Source organism: Wyeomyia smithii, chromosome 2, assembly GCF_029784165.1.
Source record: "Wyeomyia smithii strain HCP4-BCI-WySm-NY-G18 chromosome 2, ASM2978416v1, whole genome shotgun sequence".
Classification (NCBI taxonomy): Eukaryota; Metazoa; Arthropoda; class Insecta; order Diptera; family Culicidae; genus Wyeomyia; species Wyeomyia smithii.
This window is the reverse complement of record NC_073695.1, coordinates 138,748,972-138,769,495: the sequence shown is the minus strand read 5'-3', so window position 1 is coordinate 138,769,495 and position 20,524 is coordinate 138,748,972. Positions and strand designations below refer to the sequence as shown.

At 36.4% G+C, this 20,524-nt stretch overlaps 2 protein-coding genes across 6 annotated transcripts in view; both read left to right on the top strand.

Moving 5' to 3' along the window:
• Positions 1 to 14,440, top strand: part of LOC129724340 (uncharacterized) — a 44,056-nt gene extending 29,616 nt beyond the window's left edge. For 4 of the 5 annotated variants that reach the window (XM_055679106.1, XM_055679104.1, XM_055679103.1 and 1 more), the window contains 3 exons: positions 11,631 to 11,809; positions 11,871 to 11,993; positions 12,057 to 14,440. In XM_055679106.1, the coding sequence (XP_055535081.1) occupies positions 11,651 to 11,809; positions 11,871 to 11,993; positions 12,057 to 13,130 (1,356 nt within the window). In that variant the 5' untranslated portion in view covers positions 11,631 to 11,650 and the 3' untranslated portion in view covers positions 13,131 to 14,440. The remainder of the gene's footprint in view (positions 1 to 11,630; positions 11,810 to 11,870; positions 11,994 to 12,056) is intronic. The other variant, XM_055679108.1, reaches the window with a different exon arrangement.
• A 1,691-nt stretch (positions 14,441 to 16,131) lies between these two features.
• LOC129724341 (mitochondrial glutamate carrier 1-like) overlaps positions 16,132 to 20,524 on the top strand; it is a 469,805-nt gene continuing 465,412 nt past the window's right edge. The window contains exon 1 of the mRNA XM_055679114.1: positions 16,132 to 16,247. The gene's annotated coding sequence lies outside the window, so the exon portion shown is untranslated. The remainder of the gene's footprint in view (positions 16,248 to 20,524) is intronic.

The window sequence follows — 20,524 nt, the reverse complement described above, 5'->3', positions numbered from 1 at the left end:
TTCCTGTAAAATGTATTTCGATGTACCTCAGATGAGCGGCTTTGAAATTTATTCTCTTCTGCCATAACCTGATGATAAATTTGGTAGTGTAGTCTCCGCCAATCGGAGAAATCGTTTTTATTTACGAGGTCACATTCGCCGTTGAATAAGGTTTCTTCTATTTCTGTAACAGGTTGATTACCGGGTAACGTTCAACCGTCGAACCGTAATTCGAAGTGTTTTGGCTCATTATGCCATTTAATTTCTCCGACATATTCTATAGTAGCCTCATCTGCCTTATTGTTTTCAGACTATACCCAACGCCATTGATCTTTGGCAGTGGTATCCAATATTTCGCCGACTCGGACGTTAATGTATGATGTATATTTTCTTTTCGTATTTGTTACCCATGCTAGCACTGTCTTCGAATCTGTCCATAATGTTGCAGATTTTATGTCCAGACGTATCTCCTTTTGAACGACGTCTAATAGCCTTGTCCCCATGACTGCCTCATGGAGTTCCAGACGTGGAATAGATACTGGTTGATTTGACACAACTCTTGTTTAAGCTGTTATTAACTGCGTATTGATTCCAAAGCTTGTTTCAGTTCTAGCATATAGACAAGCTGGAAGTGCTTTTTCAGAGGTGTCAACGAAAAATGTAACTCTATCGGAGCGTGCTCTGTTATAATGCATCTCGGGATCGATAAGCTTTCCGCTTGTTTAAGTTTACGTAAGAGGTTCAGCCATTGATCGTACAGCTCGTTCGGAACAAGTATATCCCATTGTTTGGAATATTTGTGTAGTTCCTGCATTAGTATCTAAACCATGAACAACTAAAATGAGAAATTAGACCCAGTGGATCGTAAATACTCATATGCAAGATAATACTTGTTTCTTCGTAGGTATTTCGTTAATATTGAGAATTCCTGCTCCTTTATCGTTATGATTAAATCGGTAACTTAGCGTGTCTCTACTGGTGTTCCAATACACACCTAATACCTTCTCAATTTGAGATTTCTTATCTTCGAACGGTTTTATATCAGCGCATAACCGTCTTGTTACAGGTATACTTCTCAGCAATTCAGTATTATTCGAAGAGAAGTTTCTATTATGGAAGCCTCCTTCCTGATGAATTTCAGTTACCTTTTGCACAAGCTCCTTTGCCTTTTTTGGATCCCAAAAACTATCGACGTAATCGTCGACGTAATGTTGTTTTATTATTGCATTTACAACCTCAGGAAACTGTTCCAAGTATCTCTCTGCGTTATGGTTTTTACTGCTTGCGCGCAGTACGGCGAACAAGTCGAACCAAAAGTCATGACTTGCATGACGTAAATATCCGGTTTTTTACTACTGTTGCAGTCGCGCCATAAGAAACGTTGCGCAGTTGATCTTCACGGCGTATTTTCACTTGATGGAACATCTCCACATACAGGTATTTTTCCTTCTCGAAATCGTAGAAGAGTCCCAAATAATGAAGTAGTTGATCTGGACCGGGCAGCAACATTGAGTTCAAAGATACTCCATTTACTTTTGTAGCTCCGTCGAAAACTAATCTTGGCTTCGGTGGCAACTTGTTTTGATTGAAAACGATGAAGTGCGGAAGATAATTTAAAGTTGGAAGTTTTGTAGCAATTCCTGTTGATTGAGCTTACGAATATATCTTTCTTCTTCTTCTTAGATTTTTACCCACGGAAGAACTGTTTAAGAGGCTGATCAAAATACTGTTCTAATAACGTTCAATCGTTTTTCGGCCTCAATAGCGTTTACTGTCTTCAAAGCGTGTTGTTGCAATTCCGATGGGTCGAGTTTATCTATAGAATCCTTTAGTTTTATAATCATCGAAGGTATTGGCTTAACTTCATACAGTTCAACCTTTCAACGTGTAATCACTAGCACTTTTTATATTTGTGGATATCTTCTCATAATTTCACTGCCTTTAATTCACAGGCAGACTTCAGTTACTTCTGACAATTTTACTTCAAATTCTCCGCAGATGAGAAGCTTTTTGTTATCACTTTCAATTCTTCTTAATATACTACGGCGTTGAAGATTTTAACTTTCATTAATGTCTCATCGTTTCTCCAATTTAGAAACGAAACGCTTGCAAAGTTTGTTGACAGGTTGATGACTTTTTGATGTATTAGGGTTTGTTTTTTATTTTCCTTCAAACATCCAAATTTGCAACCTTTACGGAAGGTTGCATAAGTATTCCTTTAGCATTCAAATAAGTAACCGTCGACCTTTAACAGTTCCACCAATTTATTCCATTCACTTCGTTCTTTTGCCGAAGATTTCAAATTTATACGCCTTCGATTCAAAAAAGTTAACTCTTGGACCTTTTTCCAACGAGTTTTAACAAGTTTGAGAATCCTCGATTTATTATGCCATGTAAGTTTTTGAATAACCTTCTTCGTAGTTTCATCGACTGAACTTGCATTGCATTGTATCCAGCGCTTTTCATCGATGTCTTCCTGCATTCCATCAACTTTAACATTTATTAGCGATATGACGTTCTTGCTAACATCTTCATCCTGCGTTGAACATGTTTTAAATTTAGTGGATTCTAGCATCATTTTTTTCCTTGTTGATATTCTATTGCAGCTGAATTTTCCAATATGTTCATTAGAGTGGCCATTTTTGTAACATCATGCGATTTCGATGAGCGCCGGGCCAAAAAAAGTTTCCTTTTTACTCCAAAAATAAGCCATAGAAATTTGAAGTTGATCCGAGTTCATTTAATGGACCCACAAAACGCTTATATTTAAAAAAAATAGATTCTCATAAGAATTGCTTTTTTTTCATCTCTTCATGAAGTTTTTTGCCTTAGTTTCTTAAAATAGTTGTATATTTTGTGTCGAATTACTCTTTAATCATAAAACCATATCATAAGGGACATTCACATGTTACGTAACGCTAAATTTTAGCAATTTTGAATACCTTCTATTCCTGAATAACACAATTTTGCATGGGGGCCTCGCACAATGGAACTCTTCATTGAATATCTTCTTCTTCTGAGTACGTTACGTAATAAATGAATGACCTCTTGTATTTGTTAGAAGATTTGAAGCTGCCATTCAGTGATTATATCCCTAGTGAACTGTCACAATCGGATTGGTGAAGCAAAATTATTAAAGTTATTAAGAGCTTTTTGTATGGATTTAATGTTAGTTTTAGTATTATTATTATTTTTTTTTCTATGAAACAGTTCAGCACTAGTTATCTAAATTCACCAGGACGGTGATTTTTTTCAAATATAGTCGGTATATCTCATGTTAATCGAATTGCAATTCTTATGAGTTACGATTGAACAGCGAAGTTCTTAGGCGCGCTTAAAATTTATTAAATCAAAAATATCGTCTAAGAAGTTCATAATACGCTAGTGGATTGGAATATTTCAGAAAAGTTTCGAAAACTAACCAATATTACTTGTCCTCTTCATATCTATGAACTTTTATGCAAAATATATTACATGGCAAAAGCATCGGACCTTAAACACCTTTCTTCAACTATTTTACAAGAGCATCAAGCGAAATGATTCACAGCTTCAATGATCCAAAAGTTCGCTCGAAATAGTACGATGAAGATTGCAATCAAATCAAGCAATTTTATGCAATCAAGTTCGCGGCGATTATGAAGTGCTCTTGGAGTTAGCATTCACATTTCTTGGTTGTAAAGTGACCCTTTTTCACTTATCACACGCTATATGGTTAAAAATAAAATTTATTGCCTGAGAAAATATTTGCTCTGATCATTGACCATAAATCGCATTCGAGACATGTTCCTTTTTATAGTCAAACTTCACATTCAGGTGTTTTTCGGGTGTACGAATGCTATCAAATGTATGATTCAAGTTATGAATTTTTTACGTGATTCTTTCGCATTTATCGAAATTGATAGTCGTTTCAGACGCTGTAACTAAAAAGATGAAGAATCACTTGTGGTATTTAAGCTTGAATTTAAATAAAAAATGATCAGGCGATTTAAAGCGAATGGTCTTTAAGGTGAAACGGTTTTGAAGCCACTAACAGATTGGCTGTTCGAGCCACCACTTCGTACTTTTAGAAGCACAGGACTCGGAAATAAATAATGCATTCCCTGTGAAAACGCTATTTTATGTTTGCTTCACGACAGCAAACATAAAACAGCGTTTTCACAGATGACGCATTACCTGTTACCGAGTCTTGTGCCTTTGAAAATTCAAAGTGGTGGCTCGAAGTCGGCCATTTTTGGCTTCAATACCGTTTGGCCTTAAATAGCTGCTGTCGAATGTCGCAAGCAATAAAATGCTGAACAGTTACTAGTATGTAATTAATCCCATCTCGTTTTATACAATACCAATGCTTTCTTTTCGAGTTTTGAACCTCATGTTGATTTTTTCGACCGTGACCCAGCCGAGTAGAAAAATAATGAGGAATAGCAAACTTCTTTCAAAAATTATTCGCTTTCAACGACGCCACAAAACATGGTGTTTAATTCATGAAAAATTTTAACCGTGTTCCAACACATAATGAAGACGAACTTCAGTTTATATTGCATGTTGTTGGTTCATACGGTAAAAATACCCACCTCATTCTAAATCCGAACTTTTTAACAAACACCAAAAGTTTTAGATTATTCTAAACTTAAATAAGGACAATAATATGATGGTTTTATAAAAATACAAGTGTGTTTGGATACGTTTATCAAGAGATATATGTTAAAAAAAGAATAAAACTCCGTACAATTTTCATGTAAATCGATTTCTTAAATATAAGCGCTTTGTGGGTCCATTAAATAAACTCCGATCAACTTCAAATTTTCGTGGCTTATTGTAGAGGTCAAAAGGAAACTTTTTCAGCCCGGCGCTCATTAAGATCGATAGTTTCAAAAACGGCCATATAAAATATGGCCACTCTAATGTTCATCCTTTTGGCCAATTCGTCGTACCGTGTTCCAAAGCATATCCGGAAACTTTTCAAATTGTTTTACTTTGTCGTTAGGGGGTTCTGCAATTTCCGACGAATATGTTGGGTTCGATATACATCCTAACATTTCAATATTATCCGATAGGATTTTGCTTTTACTATTGAACCCATTTCCATAGAGGTTCTTGACAGCCGTGCTTATGATGTTTAACAATTGCATTCTCTGCGTAGGAAAATTCCTCAGGACATTTAAAACCATTGCAGCTCCAAAATTTCATTGCTGCATCAAAGAATACATTGTCCTTCATGACAATTGTAAAATTTCGACGAAAATTCAATATCAAATGCTCTTTTATCAATTCCACTGATCGTTGCTTCCGAGTAACGTAGTTATTCAAAACATCATTTCTGGCCACACACTGCTTTATAGTGTCTAAGTTGTTTTCAGCGTAGTTGTAGCTTACTATCGGTTTGTTACGCCTAATTTTCCATGGTGATCCTGGAGCATATCTTCCGTTTTTGGAATTGATCGCTTCTGCAGGTGATACTCTCGGTTTAATAATGTTACCAGGTTTTCGTTTTAAAACCGAAGGACTTCTCAACAATTTATTATTATTCGATGAGAGTTTTATGCCCTTATGTTCATTTACTTGATGAATGTTAGGGTCTTTCTTTTTACTTTTGAGCTTCCCTTTTTGAGAGCTTATCTCTGATTTTTGCCAATCTTGATAGCCTTGTTTTACTGGACATACTTTAGTGACATTAGCTCGTGCAGGTTTCTTTTCCACAATCTTTGGGGAATTAACAAGAACCTTCCGCGGTTCTATTGATTCTTCAGAAATGTTTATTCTTTTAACTGCTTTGAATATTTCTTCATTACCTTTTAAAGGCTTTGGATTAGATTCGTGGTGATCAACTCTTTGGCGATTCCCGAAAATTACAACAGATGTTGTATCCTTGTCTTTGAGTGACTGTTCATCTTGTGCGTTTTTCCTGGCGCACATAGGAATTCCTGGCGGTTGTCTTGATCTCCGCCTCATTGCATGCACTTCAACATGTGGTTTCAGCCAGTCGTTTAATTCATCTAAGTCTTTGACTTGAGACTTTTCCTTAGTCCAACAGATTTGTATGCCGAAAGAAAACTTTCCAATAATATCCTCCATCAGCTGAGGATTATTAATTAGGCTAATTTCATTCATGGCCTTTATACTAGGCACAAATTTGTCTAGTGCATTGGAGCAACCCGTTAGATTCGAAGTCTTACGGATGTCATTAAGCAGGTTATTATATTCCAACTCATCCTCGTACCGGGTGAGTTGATCCAAACATTCTGGATCTGCTAGCCTACACTCAAAATAATTTTCACGTCAGAGTTACGGGAAAAGTTATGTGAATATTTTCCACTGTCATTTTCACGTAGCTTCTACGTGATTGTCATTTGAGTTCATCATGATCTGGTGAGATGATTTATCCTATGAATCTTATACAGCAGACATATGCATTTTATGTGAATTTCACGTAGAATTCAACTACCGGTAAAATGGAAAGCATTCGATTATCTGCTAGCTACTACGTTTGATACAACGTACAATTTCCAAATTTTGTTTCCCCAATTCTTAAAAGACGGCAAATAGTTTTAAGAAATTATAGAAATATGTTGCTTGATAAATCGCACGGCCATGCAAAATCGCCGATTCGTAAGCGAATCAAACGACATTAAAACGGACAAATATTACGACATTTGCCGGCGATAACTATTGTAAGCTGCAACTGTTTATGTATGGGAAACTCCTCGACCTTTGAACAAAATCTGGGTGAAACCTGTAAGCTCAAGGCTCGATGTTAAATTCGTACGGTTTTTCGAAAGCTCACTTATTGGCAAGCCGTCGAGAAATTCTATTTTATTGTCAGAGACTGAGTTAGACAACAGCTTTGCCATTTTGATTTCTGTGTTTTTTCACATAGTGAATTCACGCGATACTTCTTCCATGACATTCTGTTTGACGTTGCCAAGTTCACGTAGATATTACGTGATGAAACATAGTATGCATGTGATTTTCACGTAGATGTTATGTTCGTCACATAAATCATGCAAAATGACAGAAAATGAATAAGTACAGGAAATTTTACGTAACAATAATGTGAAAAATATTTTGAGTGTATTCTCTGCTGGAACATGATTTGCTTCTTCACTGAAGCGAATCTGTGATGATTCAGTCTTCGTTTGATAAACTGAATACATCTTTCTTGCCATCGTTTCTCCATGGTCTTTAAATCTTTGCGATATCGCATCGCTGGTCTTTAAACATTGCATTATTGCAAGACCCATTTCGATGTTTGTGCATTTAACACAAATCCATCGTTCCTCAGGTAATGGTAGCCTTCTAAGGTGGCCACAGTTTAAATGAAATCTGCGATCGCACTCATCACATGCGACCATGTTTTCCTTAGAATCTTTCTCCTTACATAAGCGGCAACTACCGTTAGGATTGTTAACAAAATAACTAATCCTTCAGTAATGAGGGCGGCAGCGGCTTTTCTGATGATTTTCTCTCTGGCTTCGTAGGGTTGATCGTCCTGATGATATCCAAGGTTGATCGCCGTAGAAAGAATCGTCGCAAGGTTTAAAGAAAGGACCGATACCAACTAGCTCCTCTCTGGAGTGACGCCAAATGTCGACTTCAGGAGTTTATCAAGAAGAACGTCTTTCTTTTAAAAAGGGTTAGATTCCTCGTGTTATCTTAACCGACGTGCAAAGGTCCTTTTCGCATTCGAAAGGCTTAAACACGCAAGGGACAACCTCTGAAATCTAACGTTCGGATTAAGAAAGATCTACGCGAGTTCGATTTTGCTAGTGGTATCATTTTATTTGGTAGCAAATCGGGTTTATATACAAAATTTACAAATTGGAATCTCATGAACTATGCTTACGTATGGAAGAGAAAATGAGAGAGAAGGTTCTCCTAATCTTCGTAAGGGAACAAAAAGAACGCGACAAAATTTCCACTCGCCTAGTCAGGTCAAATTTGCCTACCCTTAATCCGGTACCTGAACGGGAGAAAGGTTTCGAACGTTATCGGCTCTTTCTTCACACGCGCCTACGACAACATTCATTCAGATAGTTACAATGTTTTACAAAACGCCGGATTTGCATTCCCTATTTCCCTACTTAAGATAATAATGCGTACGCAGACGCGCCGGCTGATAATAAGACTTATCGCCCTTTTCTTTGAGCATTATCCGGCCATAATTCACATAGTCATTGACGCTGGCTAAACCTAACAGACTGAGAAAATAGACCGATTACGATCAGTGCACTCGCACGGATCTAGAAATTCTATACCTGCTTCTAATCTAGCACCCGCACGAAGGGTCGGTCGGGGATTATCTATGTAGCAATCTCCTCTATGAAGGGAACCTATTTGCGATTGTTAAATCTATTCTAATTCCTTTTATAAGAACAATAATAAATGAGTTGCTGAATGACTATATTGTCAAGTTCTAAATAATGCGTTTGCTACAGATATTGTTTTTGGCACATTTTGCATGTGTATGATGCATACAACAATACACCGTGCCCCCGTGCTGAGTCGAGAAAATTTCCAGCTCGAAAAGTTCCTTGACTCGATCGGGAATCGGGAATATCACAACCGTGTGGGAGAGCTAGCCGACCGACATCGCTAACCACTGAGCCACGGGGACCGTGATGAAGTGAGTTTGAAATTGTAACCAAAGCCTTAAATCATGAGAAGCGAAAGTTTGATAATCGAAGTACGCTAGCATGATTATTACTTAAAGCTTATGAAATTTATTATTTTACGTAAAAACAAACCAATTTTTTTTTTGTAAAACGACAATGAATACAAAAACTGTTTGCGATGAATATTTTTTCGAGCAACGCGATAATTTTCAGTTATAACAATACTCATCGCAAAAAAAATGCTTAGTATCCTTGGTTCAAATTGACAGTCAATGACAGCTCATTCTGGTTCATTTTGACACTCACACAGCTTCGTATCCGTTTCTCTCTCCCAGGATTTACCCATTAACGGGTATACCGATTAAACGTCAAAAACTGGGTACAATTTCACTCATTTTGAGAAACGAATTGTCTCACGGAAATGGGTGAAATTTTACCCATTATTAAATAAACGGAAATTTTGTGATTATCACTCAAAAAAAAAAAATAAACGAAAAGAAGTGGAAGTGAAATCAATTATTTTTATTTATTTGCAAAAATGAATCTTATTGACAAATACAGGAGTACATAATTTATCTGCTATCATTAATTGTCGCTATTCTCTGCAACAAAGTCAATACCAAACGGATAGTGAACATTCTAGACCTAATATAAAAAAATCTCACATTGTAAAATTCAATACTTGATATAACATACTGTTTACCTTGCAACTCCTTAAACGACGCCGTATCGCAGAACAAATCGACAGAGCTAAAACGACGCATGAAGTTTTTTTTTTCACCCCTTAATGGGTAAACAAATGACCCATTTTTTCTAAGAACATGTCTTTCTAATGCGCACAATTTTACCCTTTGTTTTATTTCTGTTGAAATCTCGACGTTTATCGGTGAGCCCGATAAACCGATACCGATAAACGTCGATAATTCAACAGAAATAAAATTAAGCGATGATGATCCCAACGAAACAATTTTACCCATTTCACATTTTTAAATTTACCCATTTTTTTGACAGCCGCATCAATGGCAGAGTCTATGTGTATTGTGAGTTTTCGACTCTTACCTATGGACACTATATATATAGACCTGCGTAGTGAATGACATCAGCACTGGAATCGCTGGTTTGTTATATTTTTGTTAATTTTGTTTCGATACAAATTTTTCGTTATGTTCATTTTGACAGTTATTTTGGCTCGCTGCGATTCAGTCCGTAGGTCTATATAGATAGTGTCTATACTCTTACCGTGTGGTTAAAAATCTGTGTAATACACAAAAGTCTGCATACTTGGCAGCCCTGCTGGAGGCTAAACGATCTAAACGATAGACCATTTTACGAGACGTTTCTGAACTGAATTCATGAATGAAATTTTGACAGAAAGCTTGGAACCGCTGACATAATGCACGCAAAAGCAACATCAACACCAGCAGGATCCGTGACACCTGTCAGTTCGTAAAATGGTCTATTCTACAGACGGTGTTTTAAACAGATACGCAGAGAGAAAAACTGCAAAAGAGGCAACACTTTTTCCAATGTTTTATTTTTAAGAGTGTTGGCAACCGCGGCTAAAAAGTTCTTCGCGCGTGACTTTTAGTATTGTGATTTCAGAGAAAAATTAGAATTTTGCGCTCTAACTGACAACCGCAACTGACAACCGAAAATGACAATTTCAGACAGCACCGATAAAAATGCGACTCAAGAAATTGTTTGTCAAAGCGTATGCACTCTTAATTTACTTCAATTGAAATTGAATAGCATTGACTTAAAGCCGCCTTGATTCCTTGCCCTCGACTATGCAGCAGAGCCGCATTGATATGGTTTGCAATCAGAATGTTCTATGAATAAACTAGTTATAATCCATTATTTGATGTTGCTTAAACAGTATGCAATATAACATAGTTTTCATTGACTGGTGAATGACCGCCGGTTAAAACTTCAACAAAAAAATGTATCAATGAGATATATGGGAAAAAACTTCTGAATTTCGTTCAGAGATTTAGATGAACGGCTCAAAAGTTTCGTCTTCTCGAAAGAAGTCACTATTCTGAATTTCAACACAATCAGACTTCGGGAAGTCGTGCGGGTAAAATTATACTTTTTTACCAATGAAAAATGTTCGATAGCACAAAAATATTGTGATGATAAATTTCTTAGAGATGCAATAAACGTTAAAACATAGTGTTTTTTTTTTGTAAGATTTGGACCACTGCGACCATTATTTTGATCTTTTGTGGTAAAAAAATATTAATATATTTTTCAGCTGGGAAACTCTCTCAGCTTTAATTTATTTTTACCCGTGAGGACATTTTTCAAAAAACCGAAGCTTCTGAGCTCTACCGCTAAACGAAATTCGAAGGCCTAATTTCCCCGCAACTTCTGTTGGTTCCAGCTCGAGAATTCTTATGCTTCAGAAAGTCTTTTTTTTTAATTTGTTTCCTGAGATAACATAAATGTTTTCCAGTACCGCAAAAGTGTACAGCGCATCGTTTCTATGTCTGTCTCTTGCATCTTCGAAATTGAGCTTTTTAGACATAGTTGTCCCACGACTTTTAATTTATATATCATGGCTTTGTTGTGATAAATACATCAAATCGCCAAAAGCATGCGAAATTTAACAAACCCGTACCCGATATTGTCGTATCATATTCGCTAACCGATCTAAAAATAGGCGAAATGGTGCCCATCACTGATGGCAATAAATTGTACATGCCTTTGATGATGAATATGATATTCTTTGCTCGATCAAGACAAACGTAAACCTAAGAAACAAACAAATAGACCATAGTTAACTAATGAGGTGTAGAGAATAAAACTTATTCGGATATTTTTGTATTTAAATTACGAACATTTCACTATCCCCAGTTGAACGTGTATCGAGTGCTATTCCTTACAGCACTTTTTTACCAGTGTTTGAGATATCTGTCAGTTGCGGGTGTTGCTTCTTCTTTTTCTTGAAAATACCCTGCATTCTAATTTTTTTGTGAAAGGACAATATACACATAAAAATTGTGACAAAGGTGGCAAATTTTACTGTTCTGCTTTTTTTAGTCAGTTTTAAAAATTGAAAAATGAGGTACATCGCCGCTTTTTGCAAGAATAAAACACCAAATTCGTTTGAAAACGTGGTGTTTTTCCGCTTTCCCAAACAACCTGAAGTGAGACAGAAGTGGGTTTTATTTTGTCGTCGGCAAAATGAAGATATCACTGAGAATTCCAGAATATGCAGCGTAAGTATATTTCTTCAACTGCTTTTTTCGTTAATCTTTAACTACGAAAAAATGATTTCAGCTTCACTTCAATTATAACGATTTGTACGTTGTCAGACAAGGAGGAAAATTAATGATTAATTCTGGTGCTTTCCCAGTGTTTGAAAAAGTCATAAACATTTCTGATGATGATCAAGGTTTTCCGGTATAAAAATTTTGGCAATAATTTTCCCTGTTATACAAATTAGTTCATTATTTTCATCAATAGATTACAAATAATGACGGATGCTCTAGTGTTTCATCGAAAGGAATGTTTCATCGTGAAAAGGAAATAGAAAATTCGGCATCGTATTCATCACTTGGTTCGACGGTAACTGCTTGCTCTGACGGTTTTGGAGAAACAGCGTTAGAATACGAAAAATTATCAAAGCAGCCCAAGTGCCGGTACCACAATAAAATGTTTTTTGATTTTATTTACCTTTTCAGCCATGATTTTAGTTTAATTCAAACCATTCAAAAGCTAAAACGACGAGATTGTTCGAAGAACCGCATTTTGAAATTACTCCGTAAGCGTATTACACGGTTGGAAAAGAAATACCATGTATCTAAAGAGGCAGCATCAATTCTGTTTAACCCTGAACAGGTAACTTTAATTAAAAACAGCCTCAAGCGTGTCAGGAAGTGGTCAGATAAAACAATGACTGAAAGCTTTGGAGTCAGATTCGCTTGTGGAACTAAAGGGTATAAATATTTAAGGAACGAAAAGAAATACCCGTATCCGTCAGTTCGAACACAGCAGAAGCACCTCGAGAATTTTCATTTTGATTCTGGGATACTTGATGAAACATTTACTTTGTTATCAAGTAAAGTTGAAAGCATGACCGAAGCTGAAAGAGATTGTGGCCTAGTTCTTGATGAGATGTCCATAGATCAGAGTTTATCATTTTGCAGTAACAACAAAAAATTTTTTGGGGGAGTAACCATTCCGACACAGTCCGGAAAAGCAACACACGGTCTCGTGATCATGTTAGTTGGTATAGCTAGTCGATGGAAACAAATAGCCGCATATCATTTTACGGCGAATGCGATTCCTGATGGTTTTCTGATGAACATGGTGCTCGATATCATTCGTATGTCAGAAAAGATTGGTTTGAAGGTGCATTTTGTGACTTCAGATTGTGGACCAAACAATATACGAATGTGGAACAATTTCGGTTTGAAACATGCTAAGTCAAATGTCCTTGCAGTGCCTCTCTCGACCATCCAGTACGGACTAATGACGCATTTGAGATTATCCCTGATGCTACCCATGTTTTTAAATGTATGGTTCAAGGCTGGGTAAGAAACAGATTCGTTTACCTATCAGACGAAACTGTTAAGGGAAATGGATTGGCGAATAATACGGTCAATATATATCATCTTGTAGATTTGGTTGACTTTGAAAGGAGAAAAGGTCTTAGGATGGCATCACGTTTAACGTATAAGGATGTGGATTTTTTAAACAGCAATAAATTCGATGCGATGAAAGTAGCAACTTCATATAAGTTGGTGAACCATGACGTGGCAGCTACTTTGCGGTTCATGAGCGCAGAGGCTGATCTACCCGAACTATTAACAACAGCTTATTTTATAGAAATAGTTTGGCAATGGTTCAAGCTCATGACGTCTCGAAAGCCCGAACTTGCACTGAGTTTTAACAAGAAGGATTCGTATAATCAGTCCATCGGATTTTTGCGCCCATTTAAAAACATCATTTTTAATTGTAAGGTAGGAATACTCAAAATCTGGAAGCCATGGCAAGCGGCATGTATAATGTGCACGAACTCCATTCTTCGGTTGCAACATCATTTCCTTTCGGTTGCTAAGTATCTGTACCTTTGTACAGCTCGTTTTACTCAAGATTGCATAGAAAACATATGTTCTCTTCTTCGATTTAAACAAAAACGACCAACCGCGCTTCAGTTTAAAGACAATCTAAAATTACTAACTATTAGTCAATTTATGATGGAGATTCCATCAGCATCCTGCGATTACGAGGAACGGCCGTAGTTAATAAACCTTTTTACGAATATCAGAAATCTTCATCCGCATACCAGTAGTGATGAAAACAAAAAAGAAAATATTGGAATCGAATTTGATGTCGCCGTGTATGATGACACAAATTTTGATAATTCAGAAAGAAACCAGATATATCACATAGGTGGTTATATTTTGAGAAGTGTGGCTAAAAACTACGCAGTCTGTGAAGCGTGTTTCGCACCATGCGTGTGTCAAACTCCGTATTTAAAACATTATACGAAGTATACAATTTTAAAAGACTATACAGGAGAAGCATTGGTGTACTTATCTGGGCCAGTTTTTCTATTTTTTGTGGCACTGGAAAACATTTTTCGCGAAAACATCACCGAAATTATAGTAAATAACACGAACATTACAGCTGAGCTGCTCAGATTGATGGATTCAATTCAATGTAAAATTTTCGAAGATTGTCATAGCATACGACGCAAAATAATTGAAAGATTCATTTGATTCCGGCTTAGAATCTACGAACCGCACAAAGTCAGACATAACAAACAAGAAAGCCGATCTATGGCATTGTAATTATTGTAGTTATTCATATCGAAATAAACGAATAAAAATGTTAAAAAAGGAAGGCCGAGAAAAAGATTATTTAATTTATATTTATTTATATTCCATCAGATTTCCAGTCCTAAGATCACAATACTTGCTCTGCTCAAAGTTCACTTGTGACTTTGTTTATTTACATTGCACACTTGGAGCCTCGATTTGACGGTTCACTTGGAGTTTTCGACCCCACTCTTTACGTATCTGTTCAAAACACCGTCTGTAGTCTATTCCTAAGAGAAGAGTGGCCAAGTGGCTTCTTTCTATTCTTTTTTGCTATGAAACATATCCCCGGTTGAACATTATTTTCGTCTGCCTTACGCAAAATCCAGTGCAACCAAAAAAAATTTATCATTTGATATTTTTATTTAACAAAAAACACAACAATGAAAATTAGATTACAAACAACATATAAAACAAAACTTCGTCCATATTCATATCATCATACTACCACTGCCAAACTTTTTTTTTTGTTTTTCTGACTTCTCCGGACTTTTCATAGAGAGCAGAATTAAAAATATTCGGCAAAACACTTAATTCCTGTTGCAAAATCAAGGGGAAAATTGCTTGTTTTCAAGAAATGCTTAATTTCCCGTTACCACGATCAACTAAATAAACAACATAATAATAAAAAGAAATACCTCACTGCATTTTCGACTATTGCGTGAGATTTTAAAATTTGGAATATTTTCAGATTTTACGCATATTTTTAGCCCCTGTCGATAAGGTTCTGCATTCTTGGGAAATCGATAAAATTTTACGACCAAACTCTTGGCATTTCATTCAAATTCTTTTTTGCTTTTTTTTGTCGCATCAAAAACAAAATTGTGTCCACAATATTTCACTTTTACTCCTTTTACTTACTCAATGATTGGGCCGAACACCACCTGTTTAGCAACACGGCAAGCTGAACCCCTTTTGAATATTGTCACACACGCGTGCTGTCAAAATCAGCCAATCACGTTTGGAGCAAAAATCCTGGAGCAAACCGAGGTATCATCTTGGCCACTCTTCTCTTAGGTCTATTCTATCGATCAGCGATGCCAATCATTTTTCAAGAAAAACTGGGAGAATTCAAAATAAAAAACTGGAGAAAACTGGATATAAAAATTGAAGCTTATGCAGAATATTGTTAGATTTTCGGTTCAAAAATGTTGCGTACATAGCAATTATATACATATATTGCACCATATTATTTCATGTAAACAAAAAGGGTGAGAGACAATGCATTGCTATTGGCCTTGACGACTCTGTTGATATTGGTTTTGTTTTAACTTGCGAAAGTGAAGGAGGGAAATATTTTTGCTTTTGTTTTCACACATAAATTGACAATTGCATATGACAATTCGCGTAGGTGCGAACAGCCTTAAAAATCTCTTTTGCTTGTGTCAGGGTCAATTTAATTTTTTACTAATGGAGATTATAGTTAATAGGTATGAAGTCTGGCGTACGTACTCGAAGATGCTACTGTAATTCGATTTAAACCAGAAAACTGGAGGGTATGAATGCACGAAATATTGGAAAGACTTTACATTTAAGGAAAATGAATTCAATAAACTAGGTGACGATTAGAAAACTGGATAAAAATGAAACATTTTCGTAAAAACTGGAGATATTCAAACTTTACCTGTTTCGCTGGTGTGCCCAAAAAAAAAACTGAAGCTATCAAGGAAAAACTGGAGGGTTGGCAACGCTGCTATCGATAGTTGACAATTATCGATACTATCGATAATTATCGACAGGTTTCCAAGTCCAATCCATTTAATCGTTTTATTTTATGGATATGTTAACCGAGTGCAATATTCAATTATTTCTCCGAAGTTCCCGAAAATAGGTATGTTGAGTGTTTATTACTACAATAATTTGAGTATCTAAAGCATTTTAGTAAAAATATTCTCGTTGAAAATAAACCAAAAGGAATTTAATTTTCATTCCACTGAAATGAGAATATTACGCAACACTGACGATAACGTATTAAAGAAATTTTCTGCAGTATATTCCACTGGAACAGTGCAACCTTACCCAGGAACAAAGAAGGGTTTTGACCACCCCTATGGCATCACGCCATGTTTCAAGGTTTTAAGGCCTATTATATCAACATATGTGTAAAGGAGATAGTATATCAGCGCCTCTTTTCATACATCTTTATCTTACTACTGACAGCGGGCACAAATTAATTTGAGCCCAAGACTTAAGTTCATTGTCATTTACTGTTACTTGGTATAGGGATGCCAATGGCTTAGTTTTGACAGTAGTTACACTGAAAAAAATAACACGCTCATACCAAATGCTCTTTACACATGAATACCAATAAACCAACCCAATCGTTTCAACAGGTTTTTATTTTTTATCGGTTTTAATTGAATTCACGGTATTTTGTAGTGTTTTGGCATTTGACGCGTTCTACCATTGAAATCTGAGTGTAAAAAGATTGGTTTTGGTATGCATGACATGGCAAACCGAAGTGTAAAGCCTGTATTACACTCTTTGATCAAGCGTCAAATATTTGGCAATTTTTGACAGAGAAAAATTTGGTCAAAGATGATTGTTTGTCACTCTCCAATTTTAACATGGGGCAAACACGGGCAAACAACAACCATGATGTCTAATAAATTTGACAATTATGTCAGAAGGTCAAATATTTGACCATTAGACAAAGAGTGTACTACAGGCTTAAAGCCTGTAGAGGATTTATTTGACATCATGGTTGTTGTTGCCCCATGTTAAAATCGGAGAGTGACAAATAATTATCTCTGACCAAATTTTTATCTGTCAAAAAGAGACAAATATTTGACGCTCGGTCAAAGAGTGTACTACAGGCTAAGACACTTGATTTTGTGCTGTGGAGTGAACAGGGATGTCATGTAGAAAACCTCATGTAGTTTTCGACGAGTTTTCTACGTAGAATATCTCTGGTAGAATACCTATTCAAAAACGAGTATTCTACGAAAACCTGCAAAGAGATTTTTGTGGTGAATTACATAAAGAATAAACGAAATTTAAGTTTAAGAATATTATTTATTTTTGATTGTAATAGAAAAAATTTTTCGCTCGCATGTTATATCGGAAGAAAAATTGTTTAATTTAGTTGTGCATGTTCGTTATAGATGTTATCGCGGAGTGAGTTTATTTTCTAAATTTAAAATTGGTTTTTCTTGGAAAAGTTCGCGGATGGTTGTGCGAGGCCGTGATCGAGATTGGCCAGCTGGTTCCTGCTTTGAAAACATCACATTGTTTGGTGATTTTCGGTTATTTTACATCTAAAGAATTGTTAAACATATATACAGGTGTTCTATTGAAATGTGCTGAGTGCGAAAAGTGTGAAGTTCCACAAAAAAAAGTGAATTTAATTGTTAGAATTGAATATTATTGCGTTGCTTTTTAGATTCACCAAAGTGTTTATTTTTTTTTGTTTTTTTTTTCTATCGCTGTCTTGGCGACGGTTTGAAAGTGTGGAGTGTGTGGTGTTTGTGTGAGTGTTTTTCGAGCAGCTGCTCCACATAGTTTTATAGTGATTGAATGCTCATTAGGGATTTATTCATTGGCATAGTGCAAATTATATTTGGCTTGTATCTAATTAAACTTGAAGTGAAAATTTGCCAATAAGATCAAAACCATGCATCGCCGTTTACAGTGTTTATGTGCTATCTCTTTTCAACGAATGAAATGTTGTATGGATTAAACGAGTGTACTTCTATTTAAAGAAAAGTCCAAAAACGATGAAAACAACTGGAAAATGAAGAGATGAAAGCTAAGTATACGTTTTGTCTTGTCTGTATTGTATAGTGATATTTTGATGCTTGTTTCTAGTTTTACTTTATGTGAGAAAACAGATACAGAGAGATTTTGATTTCATCGTTGAAATTGTGTGCGCGGTATTTTTTTCCGCAGGGTTTCAGTAACAAGTTTTATTTTTGTCCACAAAGTGTTAGTGTGGTTTGTGGAGTTTGGAGTATGTGTTTCTCAGGAATCATATGCTTTGATTTTTTTATTGTTCTAGCTTTTGACCAGTTGTTTTACATAATTTGTTATATTTATGACTAGTTCGGCACTTTGTCAATAAATTTAAAAATATATTCTGGCTTATATGTATTTTTGCTTTTATTTAAATGTTGAGGCTTTGGATGCATGGAACATTGCCAATTTTCATATTTATAAGGGGTATTAGGCGTACATTGTTAAGAGATAATCGACGTAAACGCCGAGTTCCTGCGCGTATGTGTCGGCCGGGGGGATTAAAGCGGTTGTTCGTAACGCTTCGGTGTGAACGCGTATTCAGCCTGGGCGAGTTTTGCTGATATATGGACTTCCGGCGTGTGGTGATTTCGCGAAGTGAACCCAGATATTTCATCATATCTTTCTCATCTTCATCAACGTTAAGTCGGAGACTGCTCGCGCGTTGCATATAAATTATTACATCGGAAATCGAAGAAGATTTCGTTCAGTCGATAAATATCATTTCAACCCCCGCGTCGGTACCTTCCATGAGGTCGTATTATCTACAGATGGATCAACAACGCGCAATAGTTTTAGGTATAAAGAGCATCGCCTTACGAGGAGATATACGGTAATTTTAAGTTGTCTCGGTTTAGTCAAAAATCCTGTATCCTCGCGTACGTTTTATTGTTGCGGTGTAACATTGTCAAACTAAATAAGTTCGAATCACATTATGAATATCGTGGCGGATGTAATAAACTTGTAGACGCGGCGTTCTGAAGAACCCGACATTAGCGCATCGTTTACCAAAACGAACCCTGCTGTATACCTTCCCCTTTATCCAACATCCCAGTGATTTCTCGTGGAAGTGCAGAGGTGTTCTCGGCTTCCAATAAAGCGAGTATCACGTCAACATATTCCTATACAAACTCCTTCTTTGACCTGCATTCGGATGCGGCCGGCGCTGGTATTGCCTACTTTAAAGATTTAGGTCACCTGTTTTTACACATTGAGGATGCATGTTGGTCCCAAACATCATCTGTTGGTTTTTTGTGTAATTACAGCTGATCTGGCAATAACGGAGTAGCAACCGCGGGCGGTCAATCATGCTCATCATGCTCATGCTCATGCTCATTATTTATTTTTGATTGTAATAATTATTTTGTGTGAATTGAAAACGAATTTGACATTTAAGGTGAAACGGGACGTGGTCGCGATCAACTCGAATTTTGCAATCTAATTTTTGCTTGATTTATGAAGACTACGTACATGAAACTTTGATCAATTGTTTTCACAACTGTTGCATGCCTGAAGTAGCAGTTTGAGCGTGTTTATTTAGTGGAAGCCGATTTTTTTACGATCAAAATACAGAAGTAAAAAGAACTCTAACCTCAAAATTGAATAGGAAAAGGCCACAATCCTGTTTCACCTTAAAATCGTTGCTTTTAATTTCCATCGATTAAATTTGTTTTTGGTGTGTTGCATATGTTTTCGGATTAGAAATACCTTCCGTTCGCAAAATATTCTAGGGCTTTCTAGTCAGTACAAACAACAAACCCAGGTATGTTTAATTTTATTGTTTATTGTTTCTCGTCTTTGAATAAAAATCGTACAGACTAGTTATAGCTTATTCTAATTTCTAATTCTATTTTCAAAAGCCGTTTTCGTTATACCCAATTTATGGAGGTCACTGACATCGTTATATGCTTTCAGACATGCATATATGAACTATCACGTCCGTAACTAGTTCTGCGGAACGATAAATTATCGTGGGATCACTTCGGAGGGCTCGCGGGGGACATTAAAATTGATGTGCCTTAACAGTTGTGGACAGTCATCATCAGTGAAAAGGCGTGACTGCCATCGAATGAGTCCGAGCACTGCAAACGCTTTGGCTGCAATGATTGAGACATGATCATGAAATCGGAGTTTAGAGTCTATTGTGACTCCTAGATCGCGAATAGAAGTGACCCGCTCCAGGACGTTACCATCAATGTAATATGTATGGTTACGCGTTCTTTTTCATGAAAAAAAGGATCTCGATCAGATGTCGAGAACTATCGTGGTATAACCATCCAATCCGCTATGCCTAAGCTCTTCGAACGGCTAGTGTGCAACACGGGTTTCTAAAAAAGAAATCCGTCACCACAAATCTTTGCGAGTTTACTTCACTGG